Genomic DNA, 17086 nt, shown 5'->3' with positions numbered 1-17086 from the left:
TTTAAAAGAACCTAAATATCATTAAAATCAACAGTTAGCATGAAAACAGATTAAAATGTGTCAACTTCTACACATTTGGATAGGCTCTGGGAGCTAAACTGTTTTTAGCAGGTGCTGAAAAGAGTACAGCAAAGGAACCTGATGTCAAGAGGCAATGAGTTCCAAAGTGTAGGTGCTGCCAAGCTAAAAGACTGATTGATTTCAAGTGCCAAATGGATATCATGTTCCACACAGCAAAGTGGTTGAGTGGGCATACATGGAGAAGGACAATCCTTCAAGTCAACTGGTACCAAGCTGTTGACAAAGGCAGTTACTAAAGTTCTGTCTGATGAGGGTAACAGTTTCAGTCCCTTTGGGGAACAATCTGTAAAGTCTCACACATCTCATTTTTTAAACATTTGTGATACAGTGGTACCTCAGGTTACATACGCTTCAGGTTACATACGCTTCAGGTTACAGACTCCATTAACCCAGAAATATTGCTTCAGGTTAAGAACTTTGCTTCAGGATGAGAACAGAAATCATGCTCCGCTGGTGCAGCAGCAGCCCCATTAGCTAAAGTTGTGCTTCAGGTTAAGAACAGTTTCAGGTTAAGAACGGACCTCCGGAACGAATTAGGTACTTAACCTGAGGTACCACTGTACTGTAATGTAGCTGCAATGCCATTACAATGTCATCGTACACCCTGTGGCCAAGCCTGTATGCAGAGACACCGTAACGGGTTCAGACTATTAGGGATGTCCTCAAGGCCAATTAACACTCTCATCATTTTTCTCCCCATGATACATTGCATTCAAGGGTGCATTCGTGTGGAGATCTTAAGATGTGAACTGGGGTTTCAAGCACACAGCTGCAAATGTCCAGAAGCAACACCTCTTATCATAGATGAACAATGTGCTACCACGACTGCTGCCAGAAAACTAGCTGATCTATCGGTAAAAGGCTCCAGACACATGCTAAGTGCTATGTTATCCACTGGGGACAGTCAGAACCCATGATTTGCAGGGAAATTCTGTCTATGTGCAAAAGCCTTCGGCTTAGGATGAATAATTAAAAAATGGAATTAGGTCAGAAGTGCCTGTTGCCACATTAATCTGTGGTGCGCAGAGACCCGAAATGAAACTGCCTGCACAGGCAGTCTGGTGTAAACTTGTTCATCAATGCAGGATACCATTTAATTAAGCATTTCCAGAAGATGCCTACCCAACCTTTCCCTAGAATTTATTATACCAGCAGAACTGACTGCACCAGTTTGATCCCCCAAGAATGCAATGCAGGATACAGAAGCCTGTTTCATCCATAACACTTTGAAAAGCAAATGAGGTCTTAAATGGGAAACAATCTACTGTGACAGAATCAGCCTCTCCCCATGTACTTCTTGTCTACCATGAAAAATAAGATCTTAATTCAACAGAACTGAAAAGTCACTAGTGGAACTATGTGCTCTCATATAGTTTGGAAGCTGAGAACTTAAGGAAGGCTTCAACCTGGCACACTGAAAGCTGGGATGGCAGGGAGTTAATCCACTTTAATCAATCAGTTTCTGAATGGCATGTGTGCCTGGCACAGAATAATGGCGTCTTTGATCTTTGTTTTGTGGAATGTGTGTTCGTGTTCCAGTTCAGATTATCTGCAGGATCTTAACACCATCAACACATCTATTAATACAGTTTTTTGTTTTTTACACCCTTTGCACACAGCACTGGTTTTGAATAGGCCATAGCACCTTACTCAAATCTCAAGATGATCACGATGGTGATTTTTTTTAATATATTTTTTTAAAAAGCTGTTTTAATTTATTTCAATAAGATCAAAGACTGGGTGTATTAAAGGCATTGTATATAAGTTATTGTCCAGGATTGCTCTCATCTAGATTGAATGCTATTTTTCATTCTTAACAGCCACCACACCTCTTTCTGCAGATGATATATTTAGCATGCATCAAAGAGGTGGGCAGTCACAAAAGAGCACGCATTTGGTAGCTTTCGCTGTACAGATTCACATGAAAGTGCAAACAGACATCTTTTGCTCTGCACTGCGTCCCCGTGTAAAAAGGTACTTTTGACACTTTGCGGAAATCAGCTATGAATATCAGATTCTACACTGCAGTAGTAGCTAATGGTTGTCAGAGATCTATGCTTATCAGCAGACCAAGATCAAATACAACTGAAGGAGATTAAACAGTTGGTATTATGTGACACACTCTCTCTTAAATAATTTAACACAGACAGAGGGATACACTTCCCAGGCTCCAGATGCAATTAGAGCAATCTGGAGAAAACAGGAGGATAGTGGCCTCAGAGGGCTAATAACCTGTCTTTGGTAATGTAAATGGTAAGCAATGGTCACTGAGGGGCATACTCATTTAAACATGAAAAACCACTTTTTTTCCTTGATACCGGACTGTCAGCAGCTGAATCTAGTACAGTCTGGCCTCTGATGACACCTGCACTTGTCAGAGAAGTCTCATTTGAGAGAAATGCAATAGTTGTTTCCCCTCAGTGAAAGATCTGTGTCATTTTTAGAATATTTCCTTCTTGTTTCATATCTCGCCTCTGGCCAGCTATGACAACTTGTTCCTGGAGACACATGATTGATTATGCACTTGAGGGAAATTTCCCCCTTCTTTAAGCAGACAAATAACTGCTAAGAAATAAAGAGCCCGCAAGCATGAGAATCCATGCTTCTATTCCTGTTCACCTCAACCGAATGAGGCCTGCCTTACCTGTACCGTGAGGACTGGCATGCCAGTCCAAAAACAATCACCCTGCTATAAGTGGCCTCACCACCAATACTGGCAAAAGAAATTGTGAGGGATCTATAAATGTTGACCCATAAAACACTCTAATTTCCCTATCTTAGGAAGGTAAGAGTCCAGCTGGATGATACAAAAGGGCCATCTATTCCAGCATCCTGTTCTCAAAGAGACCAGGCAGATGCCTACGACAAGCCTGCAAGCAGGACCCAAACACAAAAGCACTTGGCCCTCTTGTGAATACCAGCAACTGATATTTATGCTGCCTCAGACAATGAAGGTACTACATAGCCATTGTGACTTGTAGTCAGTAATAGCCCTCTCTTCCATGTACAGGAGCCTGAGAACCAGTGGCCTCTCCTGAATGAGGTGGGGCTGTGATTGGGCAGAGGCATCTTCTGAGAAGATTTTTGGGAGCTACAGAGAGCAGGAGGTGTTCCTTCTACCAACTTCATTCCGTACGCGGTTCTTAGGATCCAACCCTATATTAGCTACTTCTTTCTTATGTAGGCAACAACCCCAAATGACTTCAGCCTCACACAATGTGATATCCCATGCACGTTTACCCAGAAATAAATTACACTGAATTTAATAGGACTCACTCCCAAATAAGACCAGCTTTTATGTTTGGCCTTCACTCCTGAGCAGGCAATGACCGAGTCACCACTGCTGTTCTTACTTGTAAAGTTTATTTGGGGATGAGGATTATTAACCTCTGCCCCTTGTTTTCAAATTGTTTCTTAATTAAAAACCCTATGTTTTCCTTAATTTATTCAAATTTGAACAACACACAGGCCTTGAACATTAAAGCCTTACATTTCTGTTGTGGTCAATGACTTGAGGAGGACAAATAAAACTTTTTAAAGGTTCCATATTTTGTATCGTATTCCCTTTCCAAACAGAAAAGAAGCACTTTCCAGGCACTTTCACCTTACATTATAACAATGTTCAGGCTCAAAGCTCAGCAATATAAAGAGGAAAAAAATACAAGAGAAGAAAAAAAGACTGTACTTTCAAAATCCCACAAGGATCTTTCCCGCATACAGTGGACCAATGGAATGCTAGTGTAACCCAAATGGGCAACAGTCTTTCCACTGCAATCTTAAAAAAGAAAAACCAGAAGCGGGGGTGGGGGTGGGAAGTGTAAAGAATCTGGCCAGCGTTATGAAGTAGAGTTCAGTTTCAGCAAAGAAGTTGAGGTGAGTTACAGCTGCCTGTCGCCACCAGTATATTCCCTCATCCATCACCATTAAGAAAGCGCAGCTGACCTGGAGTTTTCGGAGCCTGTCCTCTTTAAGCTGTTGGGGTTGCGGATGAGTTTGTCTAGCATGTTGACAATCTGTCCAAATTTAGGCCTGTCACTGCGTTCCTTCTGCCAGCAGTCCAACATCAACTGATGTAGAGCAATGGGGCAGTCCATCGGGGGCGGCAGCCGATACCCTTCCTCGATGGCTTTGATAACCTAACAAACAAACAAATGAAAGGCAGCATTTTAAGAGAGCTAAATAAAACAATATATTTAACACTTAGAAAATGGGGTAACCTTGAATAAGTTTGGCGTTTTAAAGATGTGCACATTTAATAACAGTAAATACATGTTTGTATAAAAGCTTTGGTTATTTTTGGACTTCCCAATATTTATTGTTTGCTTTTTCAGAAAACTGTAATTAAGAGTTTGCATTATTAAAATAATGGAGAGCGGAGGCATTTTAAATGTATTACATTTTAAACTTGAGAATGAAGAAAAATGATTGTTATTTGCTTTAGATTTTGTTTCTAAAACTCCTGTCTTATAAGAAGTCATAGCAAATGCCTTCTAAATTAGAAACTAGGGGAGAAAATGAATTCAATGGAGCAATCCTCTAACATGTCTACTCAGTAGAAAGGGTATAACCCCAACCCCGCTTACCTGGGAGTAGGCCCTACTGTATTCAGTAGGACTTTCTTCTGAGTAGACATGATTAGGATTACGTTATAAGTTACATTGAATTTAATGGAGCTTGTTCCCAAGGTTTAGTATTACAGACTAAATGACTAAATATACAGGCAAGTAGATGAGCACATCACACATTAACACTTTTGTTGCTTTACTGACAGCCGATCATTTTGGAAGTAGAACCAAAATGAGATTTCCTGAAGTTGTCAACAATTCCCATATGTCCTAGATACCAACCGGACAGTATTACTGTTTCCCTCAACTCCACTCCACTTCCAGGAACACCTGGTCCTGTTTTCCCTTCCCTAAAGCTGTCTGTCTCCCATGCAATGTGAGAGGGAAATTGCCTTGAGCTGTTCTGCACCCACAAAGGCCAGATGCAAACTGGCCTACTGTGTCACTTGAAAGTGTGTAATTATAAACAGTATCCAACGGGATCCAAAACTTGTCTGTATAAAGGACACCATAAACCCTTCCATACATATGGCTCATTATCACATACTGCCTGTTTGGCAAACCTATGTAGAATAAGCTCATGCATAATCAAGATCCAGTTCTTCACAGCCCGGTCTACCCAGTTCGCAACCCTTCACCCCGTCACAGTTGGCACTAATGGGCACTCTTGTTGGTAGTCTTTACAGAGAGAAGCAAGATTAATTGGCCACACACATTGATTCACACAACCATACAACTGGTTTCACAAGTGTCGGGGTAAGGCACAAAGGCAGGCAACGTGGACTCCTACTTCCATTGCCACTAGGCATTAAGGCAAACAGAGAAGAGTGTCGTCTCCAAGGCTACCAACCCTGCCCTATTCAGAACCACAAAATTAATAACTTTCCAAGCCTTATTTGCATTCTAATTGCAAGGAGAAAGATTCCTCCTCACCGCCACTGTGCAGTATTTCTTTATCTATGTGACAATCTGTGTGACGTGAGCTGCATAGCTTCTCATTTGCCTCCACTAGCAGAAGGCGTCATAGCTACATCACTGGCCCAATTAATGTGGCCATTCTTCTTGCTCTCTCATGGGCAAGAGGGCATAAAAAGCATCAGCAAACCTAATTCAACATTGCTCCGAATTCCATTTCGTTACTAAAAGCTCATAATGTTTCCGGAGAACATCTGAAGCTTTGTTTTCATGCTAACTGCTTAGTGCCTTTTTGTTTATTCTGAGCTAAAGCTTGCCTACTCTGAAAAGTGTCAGCTCTATTCCAGATCTTCTACTTGCGATCCTTTAACTCAGGGATGGGGGACTTAGAGCCCTCTTGGTGCTATAAGACGCCAACTCCCATCACAGTGACCATTCTGTTTGGGGCTGATGGGAATGCAATAACTTCTGGAGGGCTGTGGCCTCCCCATCTCATCTTTAACTGGAGAGGCAAGCAATTGAGTCTGGGATCTTACACATGCAAGCTATGTACTCAGCCGCCGAGCTATGGGCCCTCCTGAAATATATTCCACATCTGAAGGAAATTAAAAGGAAATCTCTTTTCAGCTTCAATGCCATCCACATGTAAACAATGTTGGAAACTTTTCAGTTATACAAAAGAAGGTGGGTGAGTATTATGCAGCTTCCTGCCTTGAACTAAAGTGTTCAGTGTTTCATATCTCCAGATCGAGGACGGAAGAAATGTTAATCTGCTTATAAATCCTCCTGGTAAAGGTTATATCTCATTTTCACCGGACTGTCGTCCTTTTCTAAAATGTTCTGCTATATATTAGATTCCTCTTCATCTTTTTCTTCAGGACTATTCTACAATAGCAGGAATTTTATTAACTCCCTCTTGGAATGAACTGAAGGAGTCCAGATGGTACAGTTAAAGAGAGTTGCATAATTTACAAGGGGTCATTTACTAAAGCTGCTTTTTAATGTCCCCCAAGGACATATCTCCTATTGTTGTTATTGCTTAAACATTTTGCACAATAATAATAATAATAATATCACATGTTCCCAATGAAATTCTTTGTGCAGTCTTAGATTAGCATTATTAGTTCAAAAATATGAATGTAAACCCACACTAGGGTTTGAAATATTTACCCTTAATTGGAAAACCAGTTTTACTGATGTATTCTTAACGGATCCTCAAGTGGGAAATTGTGGTACAGAATCAATATTAACAATTTTCTTTCCACACTAGAATACCTGAAATGCTTTGCAAATGGATAAATGTTTTCCTTTCCTGAGGTTCCATTTGCAAGAGTTTTAACTCATTTCAATGCTTTCACATGGCATGAAGCAAAAGTACAGACAAATGTATACACACACACACACACACACGACTTGCAACCAAATGTTACTGTGTAGAATATTCTGCTTCAGTGCTTCACCCAGTCTGCATGCCCTTTCCTAGGATACCCCATTCCATTCCCTCTCCACAACAGTTTCCCTCTCCACAAACATATTAATTTCTAGTAGGAAAAGTTACACTGTGAAATGACATCTTTGTAGCAGCTAACCCTTCCCACTAGTACTGATACTAGAAGGTCAAATCTGCAATGGCCGGGACCCCAAGAAAGGAACATCTCCCTCCCACTCCTGTAGACAGATCCAGGATGGTTAGATATGGCAAATATATTTCTAATATTTTATTGTGCCACCACCCCAAAAGACTATGGAGAGGTTTGACTTAAAAAAAGAAGTGATGCATGCAAATAGTAGATTCTATCCACCTCCACAATGGTGTCCCTCAGAGGCAGTCCCCAAGCTGGGTGGGAGTTGCTCCTAAATGATGCATTGTCATAATGACTGGGGGCTGTGTGCGAATTATGCAACCATGAAAGATGGGCTAATCACATAGGACTTTGTCTCATATTAATTCAGAAGATCACAGTCCTGTCTTTGGAGCAACAATTCTGACACAGAGGGTGGAAAGACAACTTATTTTACTATACATTTTAATTCAGTTGATGGCAAAAGAATACTTACTGCTTTGCAGGAAGACAGAGACTGCTAGTGCACCAGCTGATTACATGCATATTATGGGAAACTACAGTGTGCTAAAAGGTCATCTGAATTTATCCAGAGTCCTATTGGGTCTGGTAGCATTATTGCAGCACTGCATTAAGAGGAACTCACCTCCTATTTCCTTGATTTTTTTACTAAGACCTAACAAATGTTGCTTCCAGAAGCAGTGGGCAGTTGAACTATGAGGAAGAAATACCCAGGCTAGGGAGCTCAAGCCATCAGTTCTTGCGAAAACCATCAGCGACCTGTAATAATTCTGCTGTTTTATTGCTGTCTTTAGCAATGTGTTTATTCCACTGGATAAGCACATGCTAACCCCAGCCACATTTTGAGCCATTCTGACTCAGTCCCCAACTGCCTGGGGAAGCATCAAACAAACACAGCCCCCAAATGACATTTTCGGCAGCAATCCCATGCCTAATGAAATGTATTTCAGAGTACACGTGTACAGGAATGCAGTTACTGATATCAGGTAGCTAGGTCTAACATTGGCAGTATTTAGATGAAGGTGAAGAACACTTACATCTTGATTGGACATATCCCAATAAGGCCTCTCTCCATAGGACATCACTTCCCACATTACAATTCCATAACTCCAGACATCACTAGCTGATGTAAATTTACGATAGGCAATTGCTTCTGGCGCAGTCCACCTGATGGGAATCTTCCCACCCTGCAAATAAATCAACAAAGGCATTTATATAAAAGCAAGCACTTTAGGTTTATGTCAACGTTATACATCATCATTTATCAAAGCAATGGGGTGGTGTTCATGAAATGATTGAAAAGAAAAATCAGTAAAATTACATGTCTATTCAGCCTACAGAGAAAATGAATATAGCTGGACATAGCTCCTCCAAATATCAGTATCTTTAAAATAACTAATAAAATCAAGTTTCTAGTCTTTATGGTTGAACCAATGGTCTTGAAAACATGTGGTGTAGAAAATGCTGAATAGTTGTTTGGGCTTTGCAGGTCTTTGCCTTTTCCCACGACAAGCAGACTATATTATGGGGGGGAAGCAAGATTGTGCATTAATCTGCATAATTTATACAGGTTGTGGAAATCTGCTTTTTAAATTCAGAATTTAGGTTATCCTGGCACAGATTTATTTATTTTTTAATTGTACAAACCACACACACAAAATTGGTCCAATGCCGTTTCTAACAAAGAAGAGAACGTCATCCATTGGCTTTTTGTCACAGTTATGGGAACCAGGAAACTGGAATATTATTACCAGCACGTAAGTATTCCACTTCTTAAGGCTAGGATTAATGCAGCTAGGAGTTCACAAAGTATCGGTCACAGGATTATAACTGCATACTTAATATTTAGATACTTGCTATGAATGCAAGAGCTTTGCTAATGTGATCTTGCATGTCTGTTGCTACTGCCAGGCTTGTTTGTCCAGTTCTTCAACATATATGTCTTCAGCTGCAGCCCACACTTATCAGAGAACTCTGGAATCTGTCCATAACTGGTGAACAAATTGTCCAAAGCCATATATCCTCAAGTGCTTTTTGAGCACATACACTGTTTGCTCCTAAGTAAAACATTTGGGAGCTGCTGTTGTGAAGCATGTCTAATCAAATCATTAGTAATTTAGTAATGGCTTAAAAGTAATACCATCCTCATTATTTGATTTAGCTTCTCTTGAAAGAAAGAAAAAAGATTTCTCCTTTTGTTTATGCTAATGAACAAGGTGTTCTTAATTGAGTTTCAGGTTTTCTGCAGTTCCATTTGCAGAAAGTCATTAAAAAACCCCAAAGATTTTGTAGTTTATTGCTGCAGATCATTTCCCACCCCACCCCCAGTATGCATTCATGATTTCTATCATAGCTAATGGTCTCATATTCCTGCCTTTCTCCCTCTCTCCACCCCCCACCTGTTCTCCAATATATGCCTTCTATGGCATCAATATGGTGCTCCCATGAAAGCTTGCAAAATTTGCATTCATTCCCCACATGCCACTATCACAAAAAACCCCCAAACATGTTTGATAACTAGTTTCTGACCCTTGGGGTGATTTCATGATGCCATACAGGACTTGTCCCTTTAACAACGTAGAACTCTGAATTTATATATTAGAAGACCTAGTCTTACTGAACAACACTTGAGGAAGAACAACTGTCATGGCACGGCAACCTTTTAGAATTATTTGAGAGTGTCAACAGATTTGTGCATAGGGCTAATCAAATGAACTTTAATCTTTTTTTCTTTTTAAAAAACAAACACCCTTATCAAAAGGTCCTGAGTAATTTTTTTCTTATAAATCAGTAACTGTCTAAAGAACAAGGAGATGTAAAGTGTAAATGGTGGTTCCCAAAGACTGAAAGGATGTAAACAATGGGATCTGTCTTAGATACAGTGCTATTGTTTTATACAGTATGCCCACATCTTACACACATTTAATTTGCACAAATTTAACTATATGTGGGTACGGTGGGGATGTTCTTGTGAGATCTTGCGGGAAGTTGGATTGCCCCGTGAGATCTCATGGCAGCATTCCTACCAGTCCCAGAGGCAGCACAACAAACAGGCTTTGGCTGAGAACCATCAAGTTGGGGGTGGCTGAAAAAGAGCCTAACGCATTGGTGATGATAGCTGCTGCAGGAAATTTTGAGAACACACGTAGATTCTTGCACTCATGATTTTCAGTGCCTCTTAATGGTGGCCAAGTTACAGCTTCTTTCATTTAATATAGCAATGAATAAAAGTCCATTTAACCAACAGAACCCTTATGATTGGCTTCAGCTTTCAATAGTATTAACGGGTGGTTGTTGTTTTTTTTAAAAAAGAACAATTATAATTTGAGATTCCTTCTGGTTACTCAACCATGGAACTCATCCAAATTGTCCTGAATAGTGATACCAAAACAAGACAATGTACTGTGATGCAAATTATAGATATTTGTTGTAGTTCTGTTGGAAGGGAAAACACTTTACTATATTTGCACTCACCAAATTGAAAGGGAGGCTTTTCAATGCTTTGCCTCCTGCCCTTCTGTTTGAACACAGCTCTCTCGAAATCTGTCTTGGCTCAAAACCCCACTGCCCTTGTTAGTGGGAAATTGCAGGGCTGGACAGCATTAAACACTCACAAGGCAAATTGCACCCCCACCCCCCAAATTTAATGAACTGCATGTTCATTACAGGGGAAATGTGAGAATTAAACAGCACAAACTGGGTTTTCTAACAATCTCTGCACTTGGGAGAACAGATGGAGAATTGCAGGCATTTAAAGGCAAAACATCTAACAAAAATTACAAATCTACATTATAAACCTTGTACCTCCTTTTATCCTGATGTGTATAAACTTCAAGGATGTTTGTGATCATCAGGATATTGCTTTACAAGCTGCAGTATTTGCCTCATTAGACTTTACATGCTGATGACTAAAACCCATCTAGCAAAGTCAGTAAAACAATGCATATAAAATCTTAATGTTCTACATCTTTAGGCATCAGACATAAATACATCCACATGCGGGATCATGCCACTGATGTCACTGGCACACAAACCCATGTGACTTTCATAAGCTCCCCTTGTTTTTGTAATAAATGGCAATGTGTTTGTCCTTAGTAATGACAAAGAATGCCACAAGGTATGTGTTATTAGCAATGTTAGGTATGCATGCACATATACGTGCATGCACACGCACACACAAAACAATTCACACACACATATCTCTTTATTTGTCTATCTATATATAGATACCTACATGCACTCAGCAGGATCAATAGTGATTCATGTAACTTGGTACTTCCTACAGTAACCAGCAGTGTCCCTCCAGGGTTTCTAACAAAGCCTCTTTACCAGATGTAACTGGAGAATCCAGGGATACAACCTGAGAGCTTTGGCATGCAATGCATGTCCTCCACCGTATTGGCATACTCAAATCTTTGCAAAAGCAGAAAGAACTTAAAACACAATGGCTGAAATTCTGGCACTAATGTAACCGGAGCCTGTATGTCAGGTACACCTTGCATGCAGGCTTTCTCCAGTGTGGCTGGTTCCTGCAAACCAATAAACCAATCAAGACCTTTTAACTTCCTCTCCAGAGGGGAGTTTACTCGTGTGAGAGAACTACCCTGGAGGTGGTTGTATGGATAGTGATGAAGCTTTATGAGCACATGGGGATTAGAATCATGGTCATCATATCAACTTTGATAGCTCAGCTGTTTAGAGCATGGTGCTGATAATGCCAAGGTTGCAGGTTCAATCCCTGGATGGGACAGCTGGTTGGACTAGGTGATCCTTGGAGTACCTCCCAACTCTATGATTCTATTATCCATATTCAAAAAAGGCCAGTTCTGTATCACAGCATCTGTATAAATGTCCCAGAAATTATGGATGCAAGGAACGTGCAAGGAACCCTCATGTCCCTGACTGGTCCAAGAAGAAGAGTTTGGATTTGATATCCCACTTTATCACTACCCTAAGGCGTCTCAAAGCGGCTAACAATCTCCTTTCCCTTCCTCTCCCACAACAAACACTCTGTGAGGTGAGTGAGGCTGAGAGACTTCAGAGAAGTGTGACTAGCCCAAGGTCACCCAGCAGCTGCATGTGGAGGAGCGGGGATGCGAACCCAGTTCACCAGATTACGAGTCCACCACTCTTAACCACCACACCACACTGGCTCATTGGAATGTCAGAAGCACGGGACTATTTTTTACCTAAGGTTAAAGGGACATGAATGGAGGAGTCACACATCAGCTGTCTCAAGTATATGTAGGTTATACAACTTCAGGGCTGTTTTGTGATTACAAATGTCTTTTGCATGTACATTAAATAGTGATGTGAAAATGAGTGATATAGCTAAGAATGGCTTGAAAAATTTCGTGCCTTACCCTGGTAGTGTAGGCTGCTTCGGGGTCATCTTCCAGAACACGTGACATGCCAAAGTCAGAAACTTTACAGACCAAGTTGCTGTTCACTAGTATGTTTCGAGCAGCCAGATCCCGATGTACGTAGCTCATGTCAGACAAATACTTCATACCAGAGCCAATGCCTCGAAGCATTCCTACCAGCTGGATTACGGTAAATCTGCCATCGTTCTTCTGTAATAAATAAATAAGTAAGAAACTGTGTAACATTTGCAGTGAAAACTGCCAAATAATATATCCTACTTTGTCTTTATCTCAGTGTTCCTTAAACATTTTAAGCCTTCCACCCTCTGGATACCTGCTGAACCCAGAACCAACAATCTCCATGTGTTCAGAGTTGGTTGTATCATGGTTGCAAAGTTTGGTGGCTTGGGATAGTATGATCAAACTGGCATGAAGGGAGTAAATGCTGACCAAAACCACAGAAACGAAGTAACAGCTCTTTCTAATCATTATTCTGCCAAATCACACTATGGAACTTGTTCCAACAGGAGGCAGTGATGGCCAACAATTTGGATGGGTTTAAAAGATGGTCAGACAAATTCAGGGAAGAAAGGGCTACTGATGGCTGTGCTCTGCTGCCACAGCTGGAGGCAGCAATGATGATTCTGAATACCAGTTGCTGGAAACCACAGGAGGGGAGAGTGCTAGGATCCTGCTTGCTGGCTTCCCACAGGCATCTGGTTGGTCACTGTAAGAACAGGATGCTGGACTATGGGCTACTGGACTGATCCAGCAGGCTCTTCTCATGTTCTTAGCAGTAAGGTCATTAAGGGTCCAGCAACCTCCGCAAAAGGTGGATTTGTGAGGGTTCGCCCATAGTGAGAATTCAAGTTATTCAGCAGCTTGTAAGGGAGGAACCTACCTGAGGAGCCTGTGTCTCCCCAGAGATTTTGTTTCACGCCCCTCTCAGTATCCTATTTGTCAAAGGGGGCCTGCCGCACAGTTTAAGAACCGCGGTCACATCTTTTTAAGAACCATACCACCACATTACTGCATTCCTTGCCAACTAGCCCTATAATTCACCAGCAAAGCACAGTCCGGTGGCTATTGTACTAGCTTCCTGGGATGTGTGGAATGTTCCAGTTTTAATTAGCCCACCGCACCGTGAGACTTTTTAATGAGCATTTTAATCAAACCTGCTTCTGATTAAACATGGATTATTTAGAGCTTACTATTTTATACTTCACCTCTGTGCTGCCTGCCCTCCTACCCCTCCCTGCAGAAAAGCACACTCGTAAGCATCTTACGAGCATAATTCTGTCTCATCTTTAATGATAAGGATATCATAATAAAAATCTTTGGGTTTATTCTATCACAGGCACCTACCCTGAGGAAGGCATCCAAAGAACCATTCTCCATGTACTCAGTTATGATCATGACTGGTTTGCCTAGAAATTTGGGAGGGAAAAAACACAATTCATAGATGCAGACAATTAGGAGAGGAAGACAGCTTTAAAAATAAAAAATAATAATAACGTAACTCCAAAGTTCCAAGCTTCTTTCTCAGCTCGAGTGAGCCAGAAAAGAACTAATGCAAGGCTGACGTGTTCAAGAATTCCAGCCAGAAAATTAACACTTTAGCTGACTCATTGACAAGGTCTTTAACTACGGTACACACCACGGTCTCCAGAGAATTTAAGAATCCATAATTGCTCTCTAAAGAAGAAATGGTGATGCAGTAATAGACCCAAATAGGCCTATTTGCACTTGGAGTAATGTAAAGATAATTGCATCGTTTGCTAGGGAATTTGTATGTCCGTAGGCATTTGGCTGAGAGAAATCAAAGTTATGGTTTGAAGGATGTGGACTGTCAGCTGTAAGCGCAGATTCAGGTGTGGCATAAACAGTAATTTCCCTTCTATTTACTTAATCCGTAGCATTTATTTTGCCATGTAAAAACATGCTTTACCCATTTCCTCCGTACTGACGGAGGCAGGGTCAAATTAGTCAATGAACTATGTTGCAGACAACATACACTTTAACAAAAATGGAGAACTGTAAATTAACGCTGGGTTGCACACAATGATGCTATTCTAGAGTGATCCTATCATGGGATGAGGAAGAGATTCTGTGATGGAGTAACCATTACATCCTGCCAGCTTGCTGAGGTGAGGGCGGGTGATAGGAGCAGAGTTTTATCATGTTGCTTCTCATTGACTTCAAAGGGAGAGAAAACTACATCAGCTGAAGGGCTGGCATAGTACTGGGAAATTTGGGGGGCTATGTCAGGGGAAAGGGGGGCTTTGAATTCGCTAGACCCATCGCTGCCCCAGAATGCCCCACTTTGTCCCCACCACCGGCAGGGTATAGATGGTGGCACATCTACAGTGAACTTTTCTTGGGCATGTCAATAAGTTGTGGTGCAGGTGTCATCCTGCCTGTAGACCTTTCTTTCCACTGTTGAAGCAGTAGTTATGCCTCTTTCCCAGATACCCTGCTGCCTAAATCCATGATGATGAAATATAATCTATTAATATGTTTAATAACAGCAGCTATTGGCATGACATCACTTTGTCCTTAAAACACATTGCAGACATAATGGGTTGGTTTGCACATAATCCTAAACCATGGTTTAGTGCTACATGCATGAACTAGAATGAACTCAAGTGAAGTCTTGGACTTATACACTCTCCCTCATTTTCCTGCGCAGTGAGGATAAGGACTGCATTAGCATGTGCTTTCAGTGTCCAAGAATCCTAGCTTCTTGTTACAAACAAAATAGAGATGATAGTTTAAAACAAACTTAGGCTGGTTTAATAAGCCAGCTTTATGATTCATGGTTGAATCTGACTTATTTAAAAACTGGCTAGGGTTTGTTTTAAACCACAGTGGTATGAAACAGCCCGCTAGGATTCCTTGAAATAAAAAACATATGCCAGCAAAGTCCTTCTTCTGGAAAGAGAAACGGGAAGGAGGAGCTGTTAGCCCAAGGCCTAGCTGAGGCCCATTCCATAGTTTAGTGTTACATTACTTATAAACTAACCCATTTCACGTCACTAACTGTCCTCAAAGGGAATTGCTTCTTTCAAGTTCGAATGTGTGAGTATTCCTAATGATTGCCTAAGATCCACAATTCTCAAAGACTAAGATAGGGCTTGTTACCCAGGCACAGGAACTCATGGGAGAGAGTAGCTAATTTTTCTAAACCTCTTCCAGTCTAAATTTTGTTTTATAACATGCCATGAATGGATCAGGAGGTGAGGCTTTCACGTATACTCTTATTTGGGTAAACAGAATGTGTTTGTGTGTGGAAAGATCTGGAGTAAAAGAAAACATATTTTAACAGAACAACAAAAAAAATCAATCTGCTCAAACGTTTGCTTAGGAAAATTGCGGGTCTGTGAAATATTTTCACACGGAATAGCTCCTATAATTGTATCTACATTAGCACATTTTTCACTCAGCAGGTTACCTCCACTTGCAATTCTACTAGGAGCTCCTATTTCAGAAATAACTTTTTCTGATTAGAAAACAGTATGCTAAGGCATATTAATAGCCTGTACCTCTTTCACTTTTCCATTTTTATTTAGGGACAGCTGGCCTGAGGCCAGCCTCTCCACAGAACCTGTATGTTCATGATTCCCTTGCTACTTCAGCTAGTGCCAAAACATTCATGTCCCTCATCTTATTCCACGTTTACGTATGCAAGCCCGTCTTTACGTTAAAGTGAAATGGAAATCAGGCATCTGCAGCCCTAACTATCTTATTTGCATGAGTCAAAGTTGTTTTTCCCCCCTGTGCACATGCACAAAAATCCAGGGCAGCTGTATCAATATGAGCTTAGAAATTCTGGCCGGGAATACAAATACTTAAAGGCAAAGGCTGAGGAAAACCACCCTCTTGATATATGAACATTCACCCCTCCCAATATTCATCAGTGAGTAAGGAACCCACTTAGATCCAATCTGCATATTTCCCCATGTCATTTACACTTTGCAACTGTGACTTAGAGTCACTTGACAGAACAAATACATCTAAATAGGTTTTAATTAACCTTCTGCAATCAAAAGGTACTTTGTCAATTTAAAGAAATAAGAGACACTCTTCATTTGAATATATTAATGCACAACTCCATTAGTTATTGAACCTAGGCAATGCAGTGTTGAAGGGGTGACAAAGAGGTCTAGATGGAGTCAAAGCACTGTCTTATCCCTCTTGGACTGTGATTTTGCAGCCAGCATATGCTAGACCCTGTGTGGAACTGAGTAATTGGAGGGATCCACTGTTTGATGGAATTTGATTGCACACTTTGGAAAGCACTAAACTTCTTATTTAAAGTATGATGTATTGGATTCAGTGGCGGACCTGTTTGATTTCGGTACCATCGTCTTGTGGCTGCAAAAGTAACCATACAATATGAGCAAATGTAGCCATAGACTTTTCTCCATGGAGTTCAATTGGGGTAGCTTGTCTTTATGAAGTTGATTATTAATAGCACTTGACTTGCCACTAATAGTGCATTCATACTAGTCTCTTTCCTCATCTCTCTCTCTCTCTCACACACAAACACGCACCCACACATCTGCCCCAACAATCGATC

The 17086-nt window shown here is 40.9% G+C and overlaps 1 protein-coding gene across 2 annotated transcripts in view; it reads right to left on the bottom strand.

Moving 5' to 3' along the window:
* Positions 1-17086, bottom strand: part of EPHA4 (EPH receptor A4) — a 156354-nt gene that overhangs the window by 8805 nt on the left and 130463 nt on the right. For both annotated transcript variants that reach the window (XM_083442657.1, XM_083442656.1), the window contains exons 12-15: positions 13873-13934; positions 12508-12717; positions 8182-8331; positions 4024-4217 (exon numbers count right to left, since the gene is read on the bottom strand). In XM_083442657.1, the coding sequence (XP_083298783.1) occupies positions 4024-4217; positions 8182-8331; positions 12508-12717; positions 13873-13934 (616 nt within the window). The remainder of the gene's footprint in view (positions 1-4023; positions 4218-8181; positions 8332-12507; positions 12718-13872; positions 13935-17086) is intronic.

This window comes from Podarcis tiliguerta (assembly GCF_965153285.1).
Source record: "Podarcis tiliguerta genome assembly, chromosome: 5".
NCBI classification, from domain to species: Eukaryota; Metazoa; Chordata; class Lepidosauria; order Squamata; family Lacertidae; genus Podarcis; species Podarcis tiliguerta.
The sequence above is the reverse complement of the archived record's forward strand: the minus strand, read 5'-3'. Positions and strand labels throughout refer to the sequence as shown.